The 20,591-nt window shown below is 33.7% G+C and overlaps 1 protein-coding gene across 1 annotated transcript in view; it reads left to right on the plus strand.

The window, feature by feature from the left end:
• Positions 1-20,591, plus strand: part of Vps13D (vacuolar protein sorting 13D) — a 1,260,195-nt gene that overhangs the window by 1,014,729 nt on the left and 224,875 nt on the right. The window contains exons 66-67 of the mRNA XM_090393926.1: positions 1,282-1,582; positions 19,972-20,150. Of these exons, the coding sequence (XP_090250052.1) occupies positions 1,282-1,582; positions 19,972-20,150 (480 nt within the window). The remainder of the gene's footprint in view (positions 1-1,281; positions 1,583-19,971; positions 20,151-20,591) is intronic.

The raw sequence follows: 20,591 nt of genomic DNA on the forward strand, positions 1-20,591 counted from the left end.
TCACATTTATCATCTCAGATTCCATTTGTAGTGCTGTTTCCTTCATGATATTTATTTTCTGTATTCTTACAAAGTCTTCCCATGACCTTTATTAGCTACTTTCACCTAAACAAAAAGTCACAAGACAACTTATCATCTTTACATTTTTCTGTCTATTCTCTCTCTCTCAGTACCTATAGACTTACTTGCCAAAAACTTTTGATATGATTTCTTTCTTCCTGTTCTGATTTTTCTGTTCTTGCAAAATCCTTTGTCCTGTGTTTCTCTGGCTAATATACTCAATATTTCTTCAGATTTTGGTCTCAAAAATTAGGATTTTGTTTTTTTAAAAACGCTTGTTCGTTTTTTTTTTTTTTTTTTTTTCAATAATAATTGTGTATTTGAAAATTTAGTTCATATCTGAAAGCTGCTGAATTTCAATGATTTTTAAAACTTTTTGTTTGTTTGAATACGATATTCATTTTTAACCTCCTCAAATTCTTATTTCAAGTCATACTAAACGATTCACTCTGAGGAAACTTATGAATTCTTTTTAAGTGAAGGTGAGTTTGCACGTTTCTTACAGAAGTGGCAGGGTTTTCCTTCACCCTGCAAAACAGCAGGACCAGTCAGAAAACATGCATTAACAGAATTTACTTTCTTTGTACCCATAGCTGCTTCAGGTTTTGATGTAATTATATTACATCAAAACTATACGAAATGGATAAATGGAGAGGTCTTCCAGTAGATCGAAGTGAAGGGTACGAAAACAAGTGACCGTCTCTGAAAGCTCTGTAAGGATTCTGTGGATACAGGAGCAAGAATCAGTTTTTTTGCATAGAGAGCAGTTCAGTTACATAAGTGGAAGGTGTTGCAATAGATGTGGTGAGAGCAGGCATTGACCATGAATGATCATGTATGTTACAATAGGTGTTGTGTAATGAGAGTAGCTCCTGTGATACTTCTTCCATACATGTTGTGTATGGAAGAAGGTGTAGTAGCAGTAATAATAATAACAATGTTCTTATTCTAAGTTTAGGAAAGGCTTGATTCGATGCCACAAAAAAATAATAATAATAAATAAATAATAATAATCATTCTTTAACTACTCCTGGACCAAGGGCAACAGGCACAATTTTAACATGTATTTTATTTAAAATAGTTTTTTTCTGATGTTGGGAGTCACAAGAAAATAAAATGCCAGAATAAAGTACTTCAGTTCTATAAATCAGCATGAATTCATTAGAATACTGCGTATTTAGCTGAAAATGACTGAGTTAATTGTATTATAATATCTTATAGGAACCAGGTAAAAGATCTCAGTTGTGGAGAATGACAAGTTCTGGTGTTCTGCATCATGAAGGATCCAGCCCTCCTCGTTTACCTAATAAAATTAATTCAGCAGATGAAGAACGTACTCTGGTACTGGACATTGCTGGGCTGGGTCCTATCCCTGGTGAATACATTCCTCTTATGTTGAGAAAGCCAGATGAAAGGCGGAAATTAACTCAGACTTGGAGATTCACCAGTGATGGTCGATTATGTTGTGGACATTCAAACATGTATGTTCAGGCTAAAGATGGTTTTGCAGGTATCTGCACAGGTAATGATATTGTGTGAATGTCTTCTTGATTCAGTTAAAGAAAGTTATGCACATGTTTGTTATAAAAGATTCTTTGTTATTTTATTGAATTATTTGCCATGTGCAATTAGAATTTGTCCTACTACAGGGTAATTTGTATTGTCATTATTATATCATTCATACAGTAGCAAACAAATTAATCCATTCACACTTTAAAGAAAAATTTTGATTTCACAAGAAAATAAGTTTTAAAATTAAACTCCAACTTTATCTTTTAATTTATATGTTCTCCTCTGTTCATAATAAGTTAATGAATTTGCTTAGGTGTGGACTCTACCAATATAGAACACATTTTTCTAGTTTCTGCATCTGGAAACCATACTTTTATAATGGATTGCATTAAGTTATCCTTTGTATCACAATTTAATTTTCCAAGTCTCTTTTTCACTATGGCCCACAATTTTCTATTGGGTTAATGCCAGGAGACTTACCTGGCTACTGAAGCAATTGGATGTTGTGATTTTTGAGGAACTCTTTCACTATTTTTTGAGGTGTGGCATGGAGCAAGATGCTGTTTGAAGATGAGTTCTTTGTCTTTCTGGATCTGTGGGACCACTCTTTTCTCCAATATATTTCTGTGTTGATTACTTTTCATTATACCATTAACAGGCAAAAGTGATCCTGGACCATCATGTGTAAAACAACCCCAGAACATCTTTTTAGCTTGGTGTTTAGGAGCTTGTTATAGATGGGTGGAAGTAGCCTTTTCAGCCAATGATTTGTGAACATAGGATACTTGCTCTCTTTGGGCAAAGGAATGGCTCCCCTCTGAGAATGACCGTCTTCCATTTCTTAACAGTCCAATCTTTGTACACATTTGCCCACTACATAGCCTTTGTCAACAGTTGTTTCTTTTTTGGTCTGTGGTCAGTCCTCCCTACTTCCAACAATCTTTAATAGACTGTCATGTCAGAAACATTAATCTCACTAGCTGCCAAATGTCTATTTTGAAGACTACAGCAGACAATCTTGGATTAATTTTGCTTTTCCTAACTAGCAAATGATCTTGAGTAAGTGTAGATTTCTTTTTCTCCCACATTTTCCTTTTCTGTCAGGAGAAAAAGTAGCTGTCTCCCTAAACTTCTTTAAAAGCACATTACCAGTACCCAACCAACACCACACTCATTAGCAATTTGTCTTTGAGTCATGGATATGTGCTGAGAAAGAGTACATATTTTTGAACACTCTCTTGGAGATGTATCCATTTTATAACTACACAAAATGAATTAAACACTGCTCATGTCAGCTTGTTTACACTAGTAATCAACATCGCACAGACAGATAAAACCCATAGCATTCAACCAAAATAGTGAACTAAAACCAAAACTAAAAGTAGTAAACCAAAACCCAAATTAGTGTGAACTGAAATATAAGCCGAACCAAAAACTTGATGAAAATTCACCTTGTTCAGATTAATTTCTTCACTACTGTAAATTATTTTGATTATTTGTATTTATTTATTTATGTTTGGTATTTAATATAATGCATAATATGCTAAATACATTAATTTCATTATTAATAATAATTAAATAAATATTATTATTTGTTATTATTTCCCTGTGATTGGCAGAGGATATTCTTTTATATACGAGTATACATGAATACCATTCATAAGATGTTCAAAATTGATTGTACATTAAGTCATTAATTCCATGATGGACTGATAATCTGGTTCCTCTGCTGGAGACCAAACATAGAACTTTTTGAATCACTTCAGGTCTCCAATAAGCAGGATAGCTGTCTCACACCAAGCAAAGAAAATCATCTTCCTTCTAAAGATATTCACAAGTATCTGTGACACAGCAGAATCCACAGCTCATTGGTTGGTGAGTGGCAATGCTATCCACTCAGCAAACTAATTATTTGCTAATGATGCACACATTGGAGATGTTGTAAGGTTATAATATTGTAAAATAATAATGAGGTTTTGTCATTATATCTATGCTCATTTCTTGGTCTGATTATTGTTTTCACTTTTTTGATCCAAACATTTACACTGAATGCATAATTGAAATAATTTCTGCTGTTATGGAATCTTTTATCCCACTGCTCTTCATGCAATACTCAGTATTTGTTTAATTCAAAATGTAATAAAATTATGAAGTTTGTGTGGGTGATAGCTCAATTTGTATAAAAGTTAATTCTTTTTTTAGATGGATAAAGAATTAATTTTTCAAACTTCATTAAGCATGTGTGCACTCAAAACCCAAGTCCATCATTTTTTCTTTTTTTTTTTTAATATGTCCTACATTTGAAAGGTGGCAGAACCCACAGGACAGTTGTACCATGTGTTGCATGCAGGTGACAGTAGAATAAAGTTGCATTTTTCTTGAAAAGCTAGAGATTGTAGTTGTCTGGGAACATTGTAAGGAAGGTTGTTCCAGAGAATAGAGACAGGTGTTGATAACAGAATGCTGGTTGCCAGATCAGTGCATCAGCACCATTGGGAGTACCCATAGAAAACACGCTGCTTAAACAAATGATTTATGAGGTAGTATTTGAAATAGGTCATTCATAGAAATATCTATCAGCTGAATCACCCTCCTCTGAACAACATTAAGAATTTTAAGATATATGAACAGTACTCTTCTGTTGGATTGATGTCAGCATCCACCCATTTGTACAGAAGGCATCTGTACAAATTAGATGAATGAAAGTGGCATCTTAAGCAGATTTTTTTTTTTAAAAAAAAAAAGCCTCTTTTTTAGTCTGAGGAAGCTGTCGATGTGAAGATGAATGGATGTTTTTTTTTTTTTTTTTTTTTTTTTTTTTTTGAGAGAGAGAGAGAGAAAAAGAAAGGAAGACTGTATTTTGTTGGCATCAAGGGTCACTAGTTTATTTGCATTCCACTGAAGATGAAGAATGGTATGAAGATCAGTGTTTAAAGAAAACTCATTGTAGAAGAAATTTAAGATTGAAATGTTTGTGCAGTGTTTAGCTTGTCAAAGAAGGTGGAATGTAACATACTGTCATCAGCAAAACTATGGATATAATTATTGGTAAGTGAGAGAAAGTCATTTATGTATAAGAGAAACTTCTTTTTTTAATACCATCACAACCAAAAGACTTCTTTGATGTCTATTATTTAAATTTCTTCTGATGTCTTTTGCTGAAAGATTACAGAAGGTATCTGGTTGCACTCTTTCATAGGTGATTTGTCTTGGTCTTCTGTGCAATAGTTTGAAGAGAAGAATGATACCAACAGGTCAACTCTATCTTCAGGTTTTGTAACAGTGATACTTCCTTCACTTCCCCATAGCAGCAAGAGAGAGAGAGAAAGAGAGCAAATGGAATTAGGAATGAGCAGAAGTTGAACCTAAGGTCTTCAAGAGATCAAAAGGCACAACTGCCACTTGGAACAACAAGCAGAGTTGAAACTGTAATCTCACCATAGAACAAAAAAGTTAGTCCTGCTGGTCATTATACTTCCCACCTTGGTAGTGCCAGAGTCACAACATTAGGAGTGGCTGAAGAAGGACATAATGTAGGAGTGGATTCTTGGATTCTTGCACAAGATAATGAAGTGAGTTATTGTAAGAAGAGTAGGGTTGTCAGATTTCTTGGTTGTCAAACCAGGACACAGGACCGGATCGACAAAATTTTGACAACCACAAAAAAAAAAAAAAAAACTACACTCCTTCTTTCTACAAATGAACTGCAAATATCACAGTCACGAGATTCCTTATGTTATAAAGATAATTATAAAGATCTTACAACTCAACTAAAAAAATTACAGTAACAAATATAAAAATTCTTTGGTTTATAAAGGTCTTACAACTCAACTAAAAAAAATCACAGTGATAAATATAAAATATTAGATATTCAAGTTACTTGACTTTATACTTGAATCAGGTATAACACAAACACAAAATTTAAAGAAAAGAAAATCGCAATTTTTTTTTTAATTATAACTATAAGAAATAATATTACTCTTAAAATATTAATTAAAATTAATTAAAATATTACTCTTTCTTTTTGAACTTATCACTAGATTTGGCCATTTTCAATAGAACCTTGTTATTCAGTAAATAATCATGCATTTGAAGTCAATTAAAATCATAGTTTTCGAGACATTGAGGAATACTTTCAGCAGCATTTATTGAAAGTCTATTTCTAGCGTCCGTCCATTGGATTTCCATTAAGGAAAATATTCTTTCCTCATTACCATTGTGACCAGGTATAGAAAAAACATATTCACATATATTATACAAATCTTGATATTGCTCTGGAAATTCCGTTTCTATTTTTGAAAATATATATGTCCATTTTTCTGAAGCTATTTTTTTTTATTCCACTCTGAAGATTTTGATTCTTCCTCTAATATGGTTTTCAATGTGGTGATTTGATTAAATAAGTATGTGTCATTTATATCAATATTTTTTGTCTTCAAATATTAAAATTTTTTTTTCTAAAGTCATCCATGAAAACACTGAATATTTTTCCAATGGTATTGTCCACTGTTTTAAATATTCAGTCATTGTTTCATAAAATTTTGTTATTTCTTCGTGAAATTCATTTATTTATTTTTTTTTTTTAAATTAATCCACTTTCTTTATATTTTTTTATTATTGTTTTAACTTGAAATGGTACAAAATTATTATTTAACTTTTCTGTTGCTGTTTTGACACTAGATTTTATAACCTCTAAAACTTCTATAATCGACCTTTTTTCTTCCTTCAATTTTTAATATTTGAAAATGAAATTTGAAAATGGCTATGTAGGAACCAAAGATAGGCTTCACTAAGAGGGTTTTAAAAAAAAATCTAAGAGTAATCTCCGATAACAAAAATTATTTAAGAGCATCAAATAATTTTATAGTTCGCTCGATAGCAGGTAGCAGCGATAACCATCGTTACTGTTTTGCAATGTGAGAGTAATTTTTTATATTCTACATCCACAAAATTGCAAAAATCTTTTAGTCTTTCTGTTCTTACAGTGTACATAGCAAAATAATTAAATAGTTTTAAAAGAATCTGTTCAACATCGCAAGATAATTGGTTGGCCGCGGTTTGTAATGTATTGTGTAATATGTGGGCTGGACATCCAGTTCCTTCAATGTCTGCTCCAATTTCTGTTTTTAGTTTAGTATACACATTATTAGTACCTTTTCTTTCTTGACCCCCCCCCCCCCATTAACATTTTCATTGTCGCCGCCAAATTCGATTCATATTTTAGTATCGATTTTCAAATCCTTCAGAGTTTGAACACAAAAATTGGCCACCATATCTGTTGTCTCCCCTTTTATATTGCACAATTTCAATCATTTTAAGTTTATGCCGGTCTTGGAAAAATACTGAATCATGATTGGAAAAATGTTTTGATCCTTGTGATTACTAGTATCAGTGCTAATTGAATAAAATGAACACCTTTCAATTTCGTTACAAATTACATTAATCGAATTAGGCGCAAGAATCCAATTAATTAAACTCATTGTTTTCATTTTTGCTGAAGAATACTGTGTTGCAATTTTTGAATCATTGAATATTTTTGGTATTAGCCTTTTGAGACAGTCTGTAGATGCAAAAGATTAATGTTGTTTAATCATGTGATAAGCAAAACACAATTCTACTGCCATAATTTTTTCCTCTTCTGAACTATCTTGTTTTACAAAATAATTTGTAATAGTTTAACTTGTACTTGATGCTGCTACATTGGATTGATGTTTCTCTTTTTATATGTGATCTTTTATATCGGCAATTCCCCCTGTGACTTATACTTAAATAACTGTTGCAATGTTTACAAAAAACCTTTATATTCTGTCCTGCCTCTTTTGATTAAAAGGATAATTTTCACTATACTTTTCTAAAAATTTGCATTGTCTCTTTGACATTTTCAGTAGGGCTAAAAATAAATAATGTAATTAGAAACATTATTATTAATTTCAAAGCATATATTTCAAGTAATTAATAATGATCAAGTTTTAAAATAGTAATAATAACTTAACTTACATAAGAAAACGAAACGCAAAATAAAATATTGTAAATAAAACAACGGTCAACGGAACTAAATGCATCTACCCTGGCTTGCAGTCGAACCGTAGTACTGTTTAAATGTACGTGATCACTGCAAGTCCCCTTCACACAACATCACGAAACGAGACAGGCCCACGGTTAAATCATAATAATATACACAAATACACTTGCTAAAAATTTCTGTACACCCTTAAAAATTTCTTTAGTTCGACAAAAGCAGATTTCGAAAGCTTTCCAATATTTTGAAGTGTCCTGAAAGGTCTATTCGGGACATCTGACAACCCTAGAGAAGAGGTAACCTTGGTAGTATACCTGAAAAGATAAATTATTAAGAAAAAATGAAGGATATTGGGATAGATAGGGTTGTCTGGTATGTGGGTTGGTAGACAGACAATTTTCATTAGAAACGTTTGTCTCTCAACAATACTCTAAAAATAGTGTCCTCCTTAATATCCTGTGTGAACTAGTATTTTTTCCTTAAGTTGGGAATTTCAATGTCATACACATCAGACTGTCATGCACCTGTTTGGTGTATGTGTGAAAGAGATGATGCAAGTTATTAGCATGAAGTTGATAACTTTACCTGCACTGAACATAATAGTATTCCTCGATGGCTGGTTTGCACTCCATCATGCAGCCTCTTGCTATGGCATCTAAAGAAGTATCATTTCTAATATCAATCTGTCTGAAATGTCTAATGCACACAGAGCAGTGTCTTCTAATTTCTTACCAATCTATTCCATTGATTTTGTGATTTGAGACTGGTTGGGTTGCTATTTTTCCTGACTGCATTGTATCCAATCAGATTCCATTTGAATGCAGTACTTATATTGTTAAACTGCATGCCATTCATTCACTAATAATAAAATAGTGTCATAATAGAAAGCTGCTACTAGAAATAGAGGATTTATAATCATTTCTAAATTTATAATAATAATATAAATATTATAATAATTGGGTGTTGTTGTTGTTGTTATTATTACATGACACCTCCAAGGAGTGCAAGGATTTGTCACGGTGGGAACTCTACTCAACTCCATAATGCATCTTACTCTCTGCACTACTACAAGAGAATCAGACTGCAGATGTAGCTGCTAGTTTGGCTCATGCTTTTTCTACATAATGCTTGTCAGTTTCCTATACAAACTATAGACAGTTGAAAAGAGAAAAGTTAATTAATCAGTGGCACACTCATCATGACAAGAAGCACTGACAAATGAATTGCATGATATTAAGCCTGAAATTAAGCATTGGCAGTCTAGCCATTGTAGCAGCAGAAAAGACAGTTGTTCTTGTTAGGTTCTGTGTAGGTCACAATCATCTTAAACTTTCTTATCTATTGATGGCTGATGACTTGTGAAAAATGCAACACTCATCTTACCATTTGTCATGTTCTGGTGAAGTGTCAGCCCTTTATTCGAGAGAAAAATGTAATTTTTATTTATCTGACTAATCCTGTACACTCCAGCAGTTCTTGTCAGACTCACATATACTGTTTTAAAAATAATTAATTATAAAATATATTTGTTTGATTACAAATGTATTCTGCATGTGAATACACTATTTTGCATTTTACATTTTTTTTTTTTAAATTTTGCATAACATGTCATTTACTTATTTAACTATTCATTGTACTGTGCAAGGATTATACTGTGCTTTTACATTGTAATGGCACAGTATAATCCTTGCTGTCCTTCTACTAGCAAACTAAAATCCAACGAACCAATTTTGTGTTCAGAGCCAGCATGAAGATATCACTGTCAATAGTAAAATGGTCAGTGAGACTTTTTTTCTTCTTTTGTGATCTCTCCATGTGAATTCGTGCATACATTTATGTGTGAATATGGCATTATTTATGACCAGTCCATGTCCTTAACAGAAATTCACAAGTACTTATCATTATTATTAGCTTTGCTCTTTTCTCCCAATTTTCCAAAACATTTCTGTATATCTGGTATTCATTTAGATTTTTGCTGATTAGGTCTCAACAAGGCCTATCTTTTCCATTTCCTTGGTCGGCTATCTTTTGTAATGATTTGAAAATTTTGAAAAATTCCTCCCCTTTTTTGTTATTTGAACATACTGTGGGATGGTAGGCACAAATAAGTCTCATTGTCCAATTCTTAGGTTTCATTTACTGATACACAGTTTCTACTTGAAACTATCTACCATTCAAGAAGGTTGTCTTCTTGAACGGTTATTTGTTTACTGTTGTTTTACTTGTGTATGTCTTCTTTCAATAATGCCAGTTATGTTGTCATGCTGCTTACTTCTCTAATTCTTCTGTAAGTTCCACTTTTTTTTTTATTCTATAGATTTTTTTTTTTTTTTTTTACATTGCTGGGGTTTAAGTTAGAGATTTTTCCAATATCTAACTTTCACTGTTCATCCAGGTTCCCAGACAAAAATAGCATGGATATTACCAGGCTACCCTTTTAGCATAATATTTCATCTTATTGTACTATCATTGTCTTTTAGTTTGAGTCAATACAGAATACAGTTTGCTCCGCTAATTCCCAAATTGCCAGACCATTCTCATGTCTACATTATTCAAATAGATACTTGCTGATATCCCAGATAGATAATTACAAACATTAACTCATATAACATACAGACATTCAAAATACAGTACAGTTGACTAAATTTTGGTTTCTTTTAATGAGTACTACGGATTTGTCATATCTCATTCATAAAATATTAAGCACTCTCATGCATTTATACCCTTTTTATTAATGAGAGTTTTTTCCCTTTTATTTAATTTTTAATTTGAGTATTCACTTATAATTTGAACATTGATTAGTAATGTTTAAATAATGTTAGTAAATATGTGTAATCAGTTACCAGATGACAATGTTGAGGTTTATATATATATATATATATGTGTGTGTGTATTTAATAATGTACATTGAGAATGGAAGTTTGAACAGCAGTTTCAAACTATTTGTAGATGTTGTTCCAAATCCCTCTGAAATAAAAGGGACATGGCAGCGATGTATGTATTATACTTTTGTATATTTTATCATTCTTTAGAAGCATGAGTTAAATTCACTTTCTTTTTTGGAAATGCACTTCTGAAGACTAACACAAAGGCATTTTTAAATAATTTACCCTTAACTCTGCTATTGTTGGAAACCTATGTTTTAACTTGACTTTGTTAACTTTTATCATAGATATCTGTATGTTTATCATGCTGATAATTGTGCTTTTTTTATTATTATTCTGCAGATAACTCTTTCCCAACAGTGTGAGAGAGCAATTAATAAATTCAGTGACAATTTTTAAGAACTTTTATATCTAACAATTAATTAAAACTAATTCACTATCAGATACAGCTGAAAGTAGCAAATCGGTTTGTCTAATGGTTTAGAAATTTTACAAATTCATAATTATAGCTCTGCCACTCTGATTGGCTGACATGGAATGCATCTTCCCATCCTATTTATTTTTATGTTTTAAACGTGAGTTAATGAACTTATTATAGAAGTTACTCCTTGTACTATACATATTTCATTTGATATGCATTTTGCATTTATTAAATTATTTCATTATTATTATTATTATTATTTTGTATTGAAGTATTGTGAAAACTTATTTTACTTAATCATAAAAGATATAATAATGTTAATATGAGAAAAATTATAACTACATATACTTCTTGGATCAAATCTCTGTTATTCCATTTGAAGAATAGCTTTCTAGAAATTATTACCATTTAGAGTTTGGTTTCACAGGATAAAATGTGGTTACAGAAGAGAACTATACCATAAAACTGCTTATTTTTCCACTTTCTACAGATGAAGATATTATTATTATTATTATGTGACGACACCTCCAGGGAGTCCAAAGACTCATCGAGGGAAAGTGTGCCAACAGCATCGAACGATAAGCCCTTCCAACTACTAACCACGCTGAAACTTGCTTAACTTTTGTTGAGCCATTAGTAGCAGAGGCTCTACCTATCGACCAACATACTCATAAAAAAATCAGTTTATCTTTAGGAGTCTTTAAATAAATTGAATAACTGCTGTAATAAATTTAATATGAAAATCAGCAATGAAAAGAAGAGTCTCTTCTGTCTGCTTTCATAGAGTCACTGTGGAAACAGGCAAAAGCATAAAAGCATTAGCTGTATTCTCAGTGGAGAACTTTTAGTTATTCAGCATGATTTTTAGTGCATATGGCAAATTAATTATAGAAATAAATATCACAATAAGCAAAGCTGGTAAGGTAGGATGACAGATTAATACATTTTTATTGAATATGAGAAAAATAAGCCAAAACTCTAAATCACAGTAGTGGTATATAAGATTAAATTTAATATGCCAAGAAATTATCCTCTTGTTTACTCTTTTATCTGATTGTGAGCAAACAAAGTTTGCATGTGAAGTATCTTCATGACTGCTAATGACTTCATATTAACTGCCTTAGTATCCTATAATGCAAAGTACACATTATTTTAGGCGTGTATGTTAAAGTTAAGTTAAGCATTATGGGAAGGCCCACTACCCAGATTATATCAGCATTATGGGATACCAAGGCAATTAATGTGAAGTCATTAGCTTCTACACTACTTGGAATCCTACAGGGCATACTTTCCACAAGCATACAATAGTGATCAATAGGAATTTTGGACCATTCTTCCTGTAGGCATGTAATGATGTCCTGGGCTGTTGTGGGACAGATGTCCCTTCACCTTTCATGATGCCCCAGTTCATCCTATAGATGTTCAATAGAGTTGAGATCAGGGCTCTGTGGAAGCCATTCAACTGTGGTAACATTCATTTCCACAAGCCACACAGTTATTACAGCAGCAGTCTTATGACATGGTGCACTGTCTTGCTGAAAGAGAAATGGTCAGTTCCATGAAAACATTGCATTGTCGAGATACCTCTCAGAGGTCAGTGTTCATGACCCCACAAACAGAGGTCCAAGGCCAAACCAGAATAAACATGCCCATCACACTGTCACCTCCAAATTTCATGGTTTGGATTATGCACTCTGGTAAGAGATGTTCACTTAGCATCGGCCACACCCATACCTGTCTAGCTCCTCGGTAGTGGGTGTAGCATGATTCGTCACTCCATAACACAGCTTTCCAATCTTCCACACCCCACATGCTCTTCACACCACTGAAGACACACTGCAAGTTTGGTCCAGTAATGTGGAGCTTGCATATTGCAGTCCTACCAGTGGAAACCCATGTTGTGAGACTCAGTTCTGAATGTTTTGTGTAGATTCATGTTGTAGTCGATGGCCAGAACTCTGCATTTAACATGTTAGCCAATGAATGGCCGTTTTAACATATTATCCTTCGTAGCACCCTATATGGTAATGTTCTATGAGTGTGGCCGGTTGACCATTGCAGATAGCACTTGCAGTTGACTCTCTGTGCTTCCATCTCAGTATGTTATCACTGATTGTTGACCCGAGATGGCCCAATTTGTTAACAATTTGCCAAACAGATAGGCTTGCAACATGGCATCTTATCACATTGCCTCTTTCAAACACTGTCAGTTCTCTTCTTGCAACCTTCTTTACCCAGACACAGTTGCACTGACTTGGGAGCACCATATCCTCCAAGTTATACCAGCTACAAACACGTGACTTGTTACATGGCATAATGCACTTTGTCCATGGGATGACCATTGATTTATTTCCAAGCACTATATATACCAGTAGCCTAGTCTTGAAGATACTTAATGTGCAAACTTTGCTTGCACTCAAGATAAACAAGAGTATAATTTCTTGGGATTTTTTAATTTAATTTATAAGAAATTTATAAAAAAAACATGCTCTTCACACCACTGAAGTCATACTGCAAGTTTGGTCCAGTGATATGGAGGCAACATAAGAGGAGTGGTAATAATCAATTCCATGAGGATTACACTGAACAGGCAAGGAGGGTGACTTAGTTATTAAGGGTAACAAAAGTGAAGTATGAGCAGCAGTTAGCAAATGAAGACAAAAGCTAGGAAGGTCTTTCGATATGTTGCCAGCAAAATAAAGAATGATTATGGAAGGATAATCATTCTTGAGTGTAGAGGAGAAAATGAGTGTAAGTGAACAAGAGGTATATTGGGATTTGAGCAAACTTGATGTTAATAAGGTTCTGGGACTTTGATAATATATCACCACGTATTTTGAAGGAATGTGCCAGGGAGTTGGCATCTGCCTTGACATACTTGTCAGTCTTGCACTGGATCAAGTTCCAAAAGAGAGGAGGAAAGGCAAGATTGTGCTGCTTCATAAGAGAGGTGACAGAACTCAAGCATTAAATTGTTGGCCTATCTGTGTGTCATTTGTCGTTGTTAAGTGTTGGGAGAGGTTGGCGAGAAGTCTAGATTTGGGTTGACAACAAAGGTATTATCATTGATTGACAGCATGGATTTGCTAAAGGGAGGTCATGTTTTAGTAATCTACTTATTTATTACAATAAGGTGACTGCTTCATTGGACATAGGAGATGGATACACAATAGTTCACTTAGATTTTGCAAAGGCTTTTGTTAGATTACTGCATGATAAGTTGATAATCTAACTAGAGCAGATAGGGTTGGATATTAGACTAGTGCATTGGATTGGGGATTGGCTCTCTGATAAGTATCAGCAAGTTGTGTATGGGGGAGCAATATTTGGGAAGAGGAAAGTCACTAGTGGTGTGCCTCAGTGGTTTGTTTTAAGGCTGTTGCTGTTTAATCTGTATTTTACTGATATTGGAGTAGATTTGGATGGAGATATTTAGTTGTTTGTAGATGATGTAAAGTTGGGACAAACTATGAGGAGTAGAGCAGATGTTCTGGCCTTACAGAAGACTTGAATAGATTGAGTGATGGGAATGGGGATGCCACTTCAGTGTTGTATAATGTAAGGTTTTAAAATTTGGGAAACAAGAATCGGATGTAGAATTTATGCTTGGTGGGGATATATTGTTGGAAGTGGAGGAAATAAGAGATCTTGAGATGATGGTGGATAAGTATCTAGAATTTAGAGGACACATTGCCAAAATCATGAGGACAACACCATGAATTCTGGGAACGATTCAGATGACACTGTCTTGTAGAAGTAAGGAGATTCTTGTTGCATTGTGTAAGTCCTTGATTAGGCCACATATGGACCACTGTTCACATATTTGGTCACTTGGTTTTCCAGTGGACGAGGAGATGTTGGAAATGGTTCAGAGGCAATTGTCTAAGGTAGTTTCTAATCTCTGAAATGTTGAATATGAGTAAAGGTTGAGAAGGTTCTATTTACAGTGTCAGTGGATAGGAGAAGGAGTGCTGATATGATAGAGACAAGTTGGTAATAGGTTGTTATAGGATCAGTGTTGAAGAGGTTTTTCATAAAATGGTGGGAGATCAGGGTAGAACAAGAGGTCATCCCTGAAAGCTGTATAAAGATGGTGTGAAGAAGGGAGTGAGAAGCAAGTTTTTTGTATGGGGAGTTGTGAATGATTGGAATGCCTTGCTTGAGAGTGTGGTGTCTGCAGAGAATTTGAATGTGTTTATGACAAAGGTATGATGAGCTGTGTGTCTGACAAAGAGACCTCCTAGATGAGTCTTTGACTCCATGCGTTCTTAGGATAGTAATAATAATAATTGTGTCCAAAGATGGATATGGATAGCCTAATCCATATTGCTCATCACTCACTGACTGAAGATGATATAGTTTTGATCCATATTTTTTCAAAGGAAAATGAAATAGTAGTTTGATGGCCACTTTTATGATACTTTTTTGCAATTTGCCAAAGATGGACTTATTTTCATTTTGCAAGATCTGTTTCAGAAGAGTAAGAAAGATTATATGGACAATGTAGAATGTGAGCTAATTCTGGAGTACTCATTTTCATCACAGTTATGGGGAAATACCATCAGGACTATGAGGCTTGTTGGTAACCTGGCACTTCAGGGTTCTTCTAATCTCTCTTTCTAATAAGCTAGAGAAATCATACATTGAGCTGTCCTTGTTATATGGAAGGTGATTTGCCATAGTCATCACAGGGGTTGGATGTGAAATTTGTTTCTTGGAGAACTTCCTCATCTTTGTATCATGTTATAGTATCACTGTCTGGATGTGAATTAATGTGGAAGCATGAAGAAGTAGTTGTGTTTTGTAGCTCTTGTGAGGAATAGAAGGCTTGTAGTGGGAAGCAATGTTTTCTGCATTTGGTTTTGAAAGTTGGATTTTGATTTGTGGATTTCTGTTGTTGTTAATACTTGCTGCCAGAAAGTGCATTAACTGAATGTGTCAAAGCAGGTGTTTAGATTAGGAGAAGGAAACAATAATTAGAGCATAGATGTAAAGTTAGGAAAAGTTATCCCATCTATCTATCTCCATTATAAAATGAGATTGAAACCGTCTAGATGAAGGGCATTCCATCATAAAGTTAACTCGAATAAGATTATGGTTGGAGACCAAGAGGTGAGCTGCCTTCTACAGTACATTTCAAAAGAGAAAGAACTGGGAAAGTAAATGTCAGGGGATCATCATTTTGGGATTATCTGGTATCATTATTGGCATATGGACACTGCATTGAGTCATGATAAATATGTTTACATTTCTTGCAGCTTGATCAGAGGAAATGGAGAAGGTAAGCCAAGTTGATTTGTGAATGTTGACAAAGAAGTTCACTTCACTGCTTGGGTATTTGGACTGCAAGTTGTGCTTGAGATTAAACATAATTAATTAAACAGGTTGAAGGACTTATCATCAGAATTTAGAGTGATAAAAGCAACTGTTGAATACTGCTCTCACATTTAAAGTGGGGGGGGGACTCCCCATTGAGCTCCCTCAAAAAATTGACTCAATACAGAGTAGGGAAATTAGATTAATGACCCATCGCTTACCAACTCACTCTCCCACTTTTGCATAGACATTTGGTTTCTGCAATATGTGTATTCTGTAAATATTTCCATGGCAAATGTTCATCTGAAATAGCATCAATAATTCTCCCACTCGATACTAAGTCCATTGGAACACTGTGGTTGTCACCCAACATCTCTTCACAGTAACTCGAAACCCACAGAACAAGTTTGTTTTCCTCCTCCTTCATTCCTGCTGTGTATTGTGGAACAGTCTTCCCCATTACATGTATCCCAAAGAATACAATATACAGTTTTTTAATCAAATATAAACAAGTTTTTCCTTTCCCAGCCCCCACTACCCATAATGCTATTAACGTACTGTAGGCTGATTAGCCAACCTCTCATGTATGGGATCAATATTAAAAAAAAAAAAAAAAAACTCTTATCCAAATCAACTGTCACTAAATTAACTTCCCTTTACAAACCTGTGTTACTCTTTATAGAGCATCATATTCGTCTCCATCCGTTACTGAATTTAGAACAGAATAATAACAAAACAGTAATATCACAACCATTGTCTTCTCAGCTTCTAAAAAACTAGGATTTCTCTTTTACTCAAAACATTATTTCACCTCTGAACAACTGTTAACCTTATACAAATCGCAAATCCACCCAGTTATTGAATACAACATCTTCCAGTATTGAAGAAGCAATGTGCCTTTTTATTATTGTAAGTCATTTAAAGGAGATAATATTGACTAGCATCTCACAATGAAGATGTGATAGCATTGAGATCAAGATCTATATAATTAATATAATTGCTTACCACCTTTAGAAAACATGATGTTGATTATAAAACTTGTATGTTACAGAGAATTTTGTTTGTTTCAGAATCCTAGAAATACTTGTTCTTTAGTTCAAGACATCACTTTAAAATAAATTTTACCAGGTGCTTATTTATTTTAAATAAAACAGATTTTCTGAAAACATAATCATTTAATCAAATCCAACAAAAACAGTTCATATGCTGTTGTGGGGTGAACTTCCACCAACAGCATAACAGATAAAATAAACTAAAAACCTGTACTTCTTTTGTACTAAATGACTAAACTTCCTCAACGTATGCTGTTACAGAAGTTACCTGCAGTATAAGACTTCGTATGCATTAGAAGAAATCCTTTGGCTAGGAATTCCCTAGTGGAAATAAATAGTGATGTTACCAACCTAAAGATGGAACTGCCTTGAGTTATTAAATTCAAGTATATGGAAAAAATTCTTTAGAGAATTACAGGCAACATGCTAAATTTGATTTCAGCAACAATGGAGACAGACAAGTCATGAATTTTGAATGACTCAAAGATAGATCATATCCTAGAGAAGTAGCTAATCAGAACTTGACCTAAAAATGTGCATGGACTATTCAGAAATTCAAATCAGAAGAGGATGTAGTCATTTTGCAAGCAGAAGAAAAGTGTCACAGTCATCTAGTTGGAAATAGTCATATAAGGGGTGCCTTAACCCATACTGTTAATCAGGGCTGGTTTTATCATTAGGCGAACCTAGGCAATCGCCTAGGGTTGCTAAGACTTCGGGGCTTATGTTTGTGTATGACACAATATATATAGAGAGAGAATATATAGGAGCACTTAAATTTTTTTGCCTAGGGGCATCAGATACTCTCAGACCGCCCCTGGTGTTAATATAAGATACCGGGGGGGGAGTCAAATCGTTACTTGAAAATAGCAAAAAAGTTCAATTCCTGCCCGTGTTTAACCTCTACTCAAACAATCTTCTGAGATATTTTGGCAGTATTGAGAGACTGCATGTTTCCCTTCCATACAAATTACATTAATCCTAAATGATATGGTAGGATAAACCATTTGTTACATTAAGTACAGTTGTAGTTCTATCAACAAAATCAAGAACTCCTCAAGAAACGAAACTATTCCTTTTCTCATATTCCCACTCCAGCTGTGTCTGTCCTTTCCTCCAAAGTCCCATCAAATACTGAAGATGGGAGAATCTTAGCTTTATTTTCCCACCATAAGTAGTCAAACTATGTTAAATTATTTAAAATAAGTATTGCCTGCAGTATAAGATATGAGCTCTCCTATCTTGTTAATTTATACACCAAATGTTTTGAACTGAAAGCTTTCAGTCCAGTTCCTTTCAAATCTGAAATTTAAATATCCTTAAAATCCTCAGATTTACTTGAACATTCCCTTAGAAACAGAACACATTCTTCATAACCAAAACAACATTCATCATAAACTTTTGGAAGAAAGGGATAATACTTTACGTGGAAATTTACATGGAAAATAATTCTCTTTAGGTATGGAAATAGCTCTCTTCACTTACATGACACTTTACCTTGGCTGTATATCTGGCCAGTAAACACTGTCTTTTTCGGTTTACACCGAACCAAATAGACTTGTACATTATTTTTATTAACAGAGGAGTGGTATGCAAATTGATGTTAGATTCATTTCAGGTCTCATCAGTTTCACATTGATAAGACCTGTCGGTTACACATCATTTTGTATAAGTCCACTATTCCTTGGCCAGGCTTGCAAACAACAAATAAAAAAATAGTAACAAATGAAAGTCATAAATGAATTAAACCTAAATCTCTACAAGAAACAGATTTCAGAAATTTGGAAAGGGTAATTACTGTTTCTTGTATGAGTTTCATACATCTCAAGGAATGAGGATCTTCTGTAATGGATTTTATTTCAAACGAGTTAGACTTCCATTACTTTAAAGATCTGATATAATTTCTCGAAGTCAAAACTGACAGAATATTCCTGTATCGTGTGAGAATATTCCCTTATTTCCATATTCTGCTAGGTTTCTTAATAGTTAAATATGGATGAGAAGCCCCTACTATATTTATGTACAATCATGTAACCTTGTCTACAGTTGCAAATGCTATTATAATGATTCCTCACATGACAATAAGATTGAAATCTAATTTTTTTCCAATGTGGTCACATATCACATCATCCTTCTGACTTCTTTTCATGCAATTATCTGAAATTCATCACACAATTGCATCATACTGCATATTGTATAGAAATGCTCTCCATAAGGACCATATTAGATGACACCACCATGAAATCCCAAGACTCATCGCAGGATGCCATTCCACATAACACCATGATCCACTGTACACACCACATGATTTGCCATCTTCACTACACTATTTTCTGCTATGCAGTATTTTTGTCTGTTAATTATCACATTTTCTGTCCTGTTTGCTTGTTATGCAGGATTAAAAACCCAAATTTCTGGGAGAAAAAAAATTCTGCTATCTCTGTATGAGACCCATTTACTCATCTACTGTTGAAAATGTGCATATAAGGTTTCCTCCAGGCATAATGAGAATTGACCATGCTTTTCCATTTGAAGAGTTTCTCAGTTTAGTTGGACATGAGAGTGACGCATTGCATATTTCACTTCCATACTATTAAATGTGTGTGTTATTCTTCCATACAATTAAATATATATTATTATTTTATTAATGCTAATTATTATTATGATTCATTTTATTTATTTGTCTTATTATTATTCTTTTTTCAGGGAATGATGTAGTGCTCGGTCCCAGTCAGCCAATATGCTATGTTACAATGGATAATGGCATACCACTTGAACAAGCCGTAAGTCGCCAGAAGTTGCGTGGAGGGTCTGGTGTTTTAGCTGTAAAAGTAATTCCAGATGGTCCAACTAGAGTGTTATGCATAACAGATATACGACAGAAGGTGAATTATTAAAATTTTACATCTTAAATTTGTTTGGCTTTTACTGTATATTAAAAATTGGCTTCTGATAACCTTTGTATATATAGGAAAACCTCACTAAAAGTGATTAATTAATCCATCAATTAATGCACACTAAACGAAATTGCGTTAAGTAAATACAATAACCAATAGGAATAATTATAATTCATCCATCAGTTAGCATGAATTTGAAAGAAAAAAAAATACAATATAAACTATATTAGAGGATAAAATCATCAAAGTTAATAAAAATCAATTGTTTAAATTTTTATTTAATGTCTAAACATTTGATTGATAGCTGGTGATCTCTTTATCAAGATTAAGGCGGACTTCGAAGCTTCGTCCATATGAGGATCGGCATCGAACAAAATTTCCTTAGCATGCTCAATGTAATTGAAAGCTAGTTCAAGTTCTTTTGTAGTT

This window comes from Typopeltis vanoorti, chromosome 6 (genome assembly GCF_054136105.1).
Source record: "Typopeltis vanoorti isolate ZY-2024b chromosome 6, IOZ_Tvanoo_1.0, whole genome shotgun sequence".
Classification (NCBI taxonomy): domain Eukaryota; kingdom Metazoa; phylum Arthropoda; class Arachnida; order Uropygi; family Thelyphonidae; genus Typopeltis; species Typopeltis vanoorti.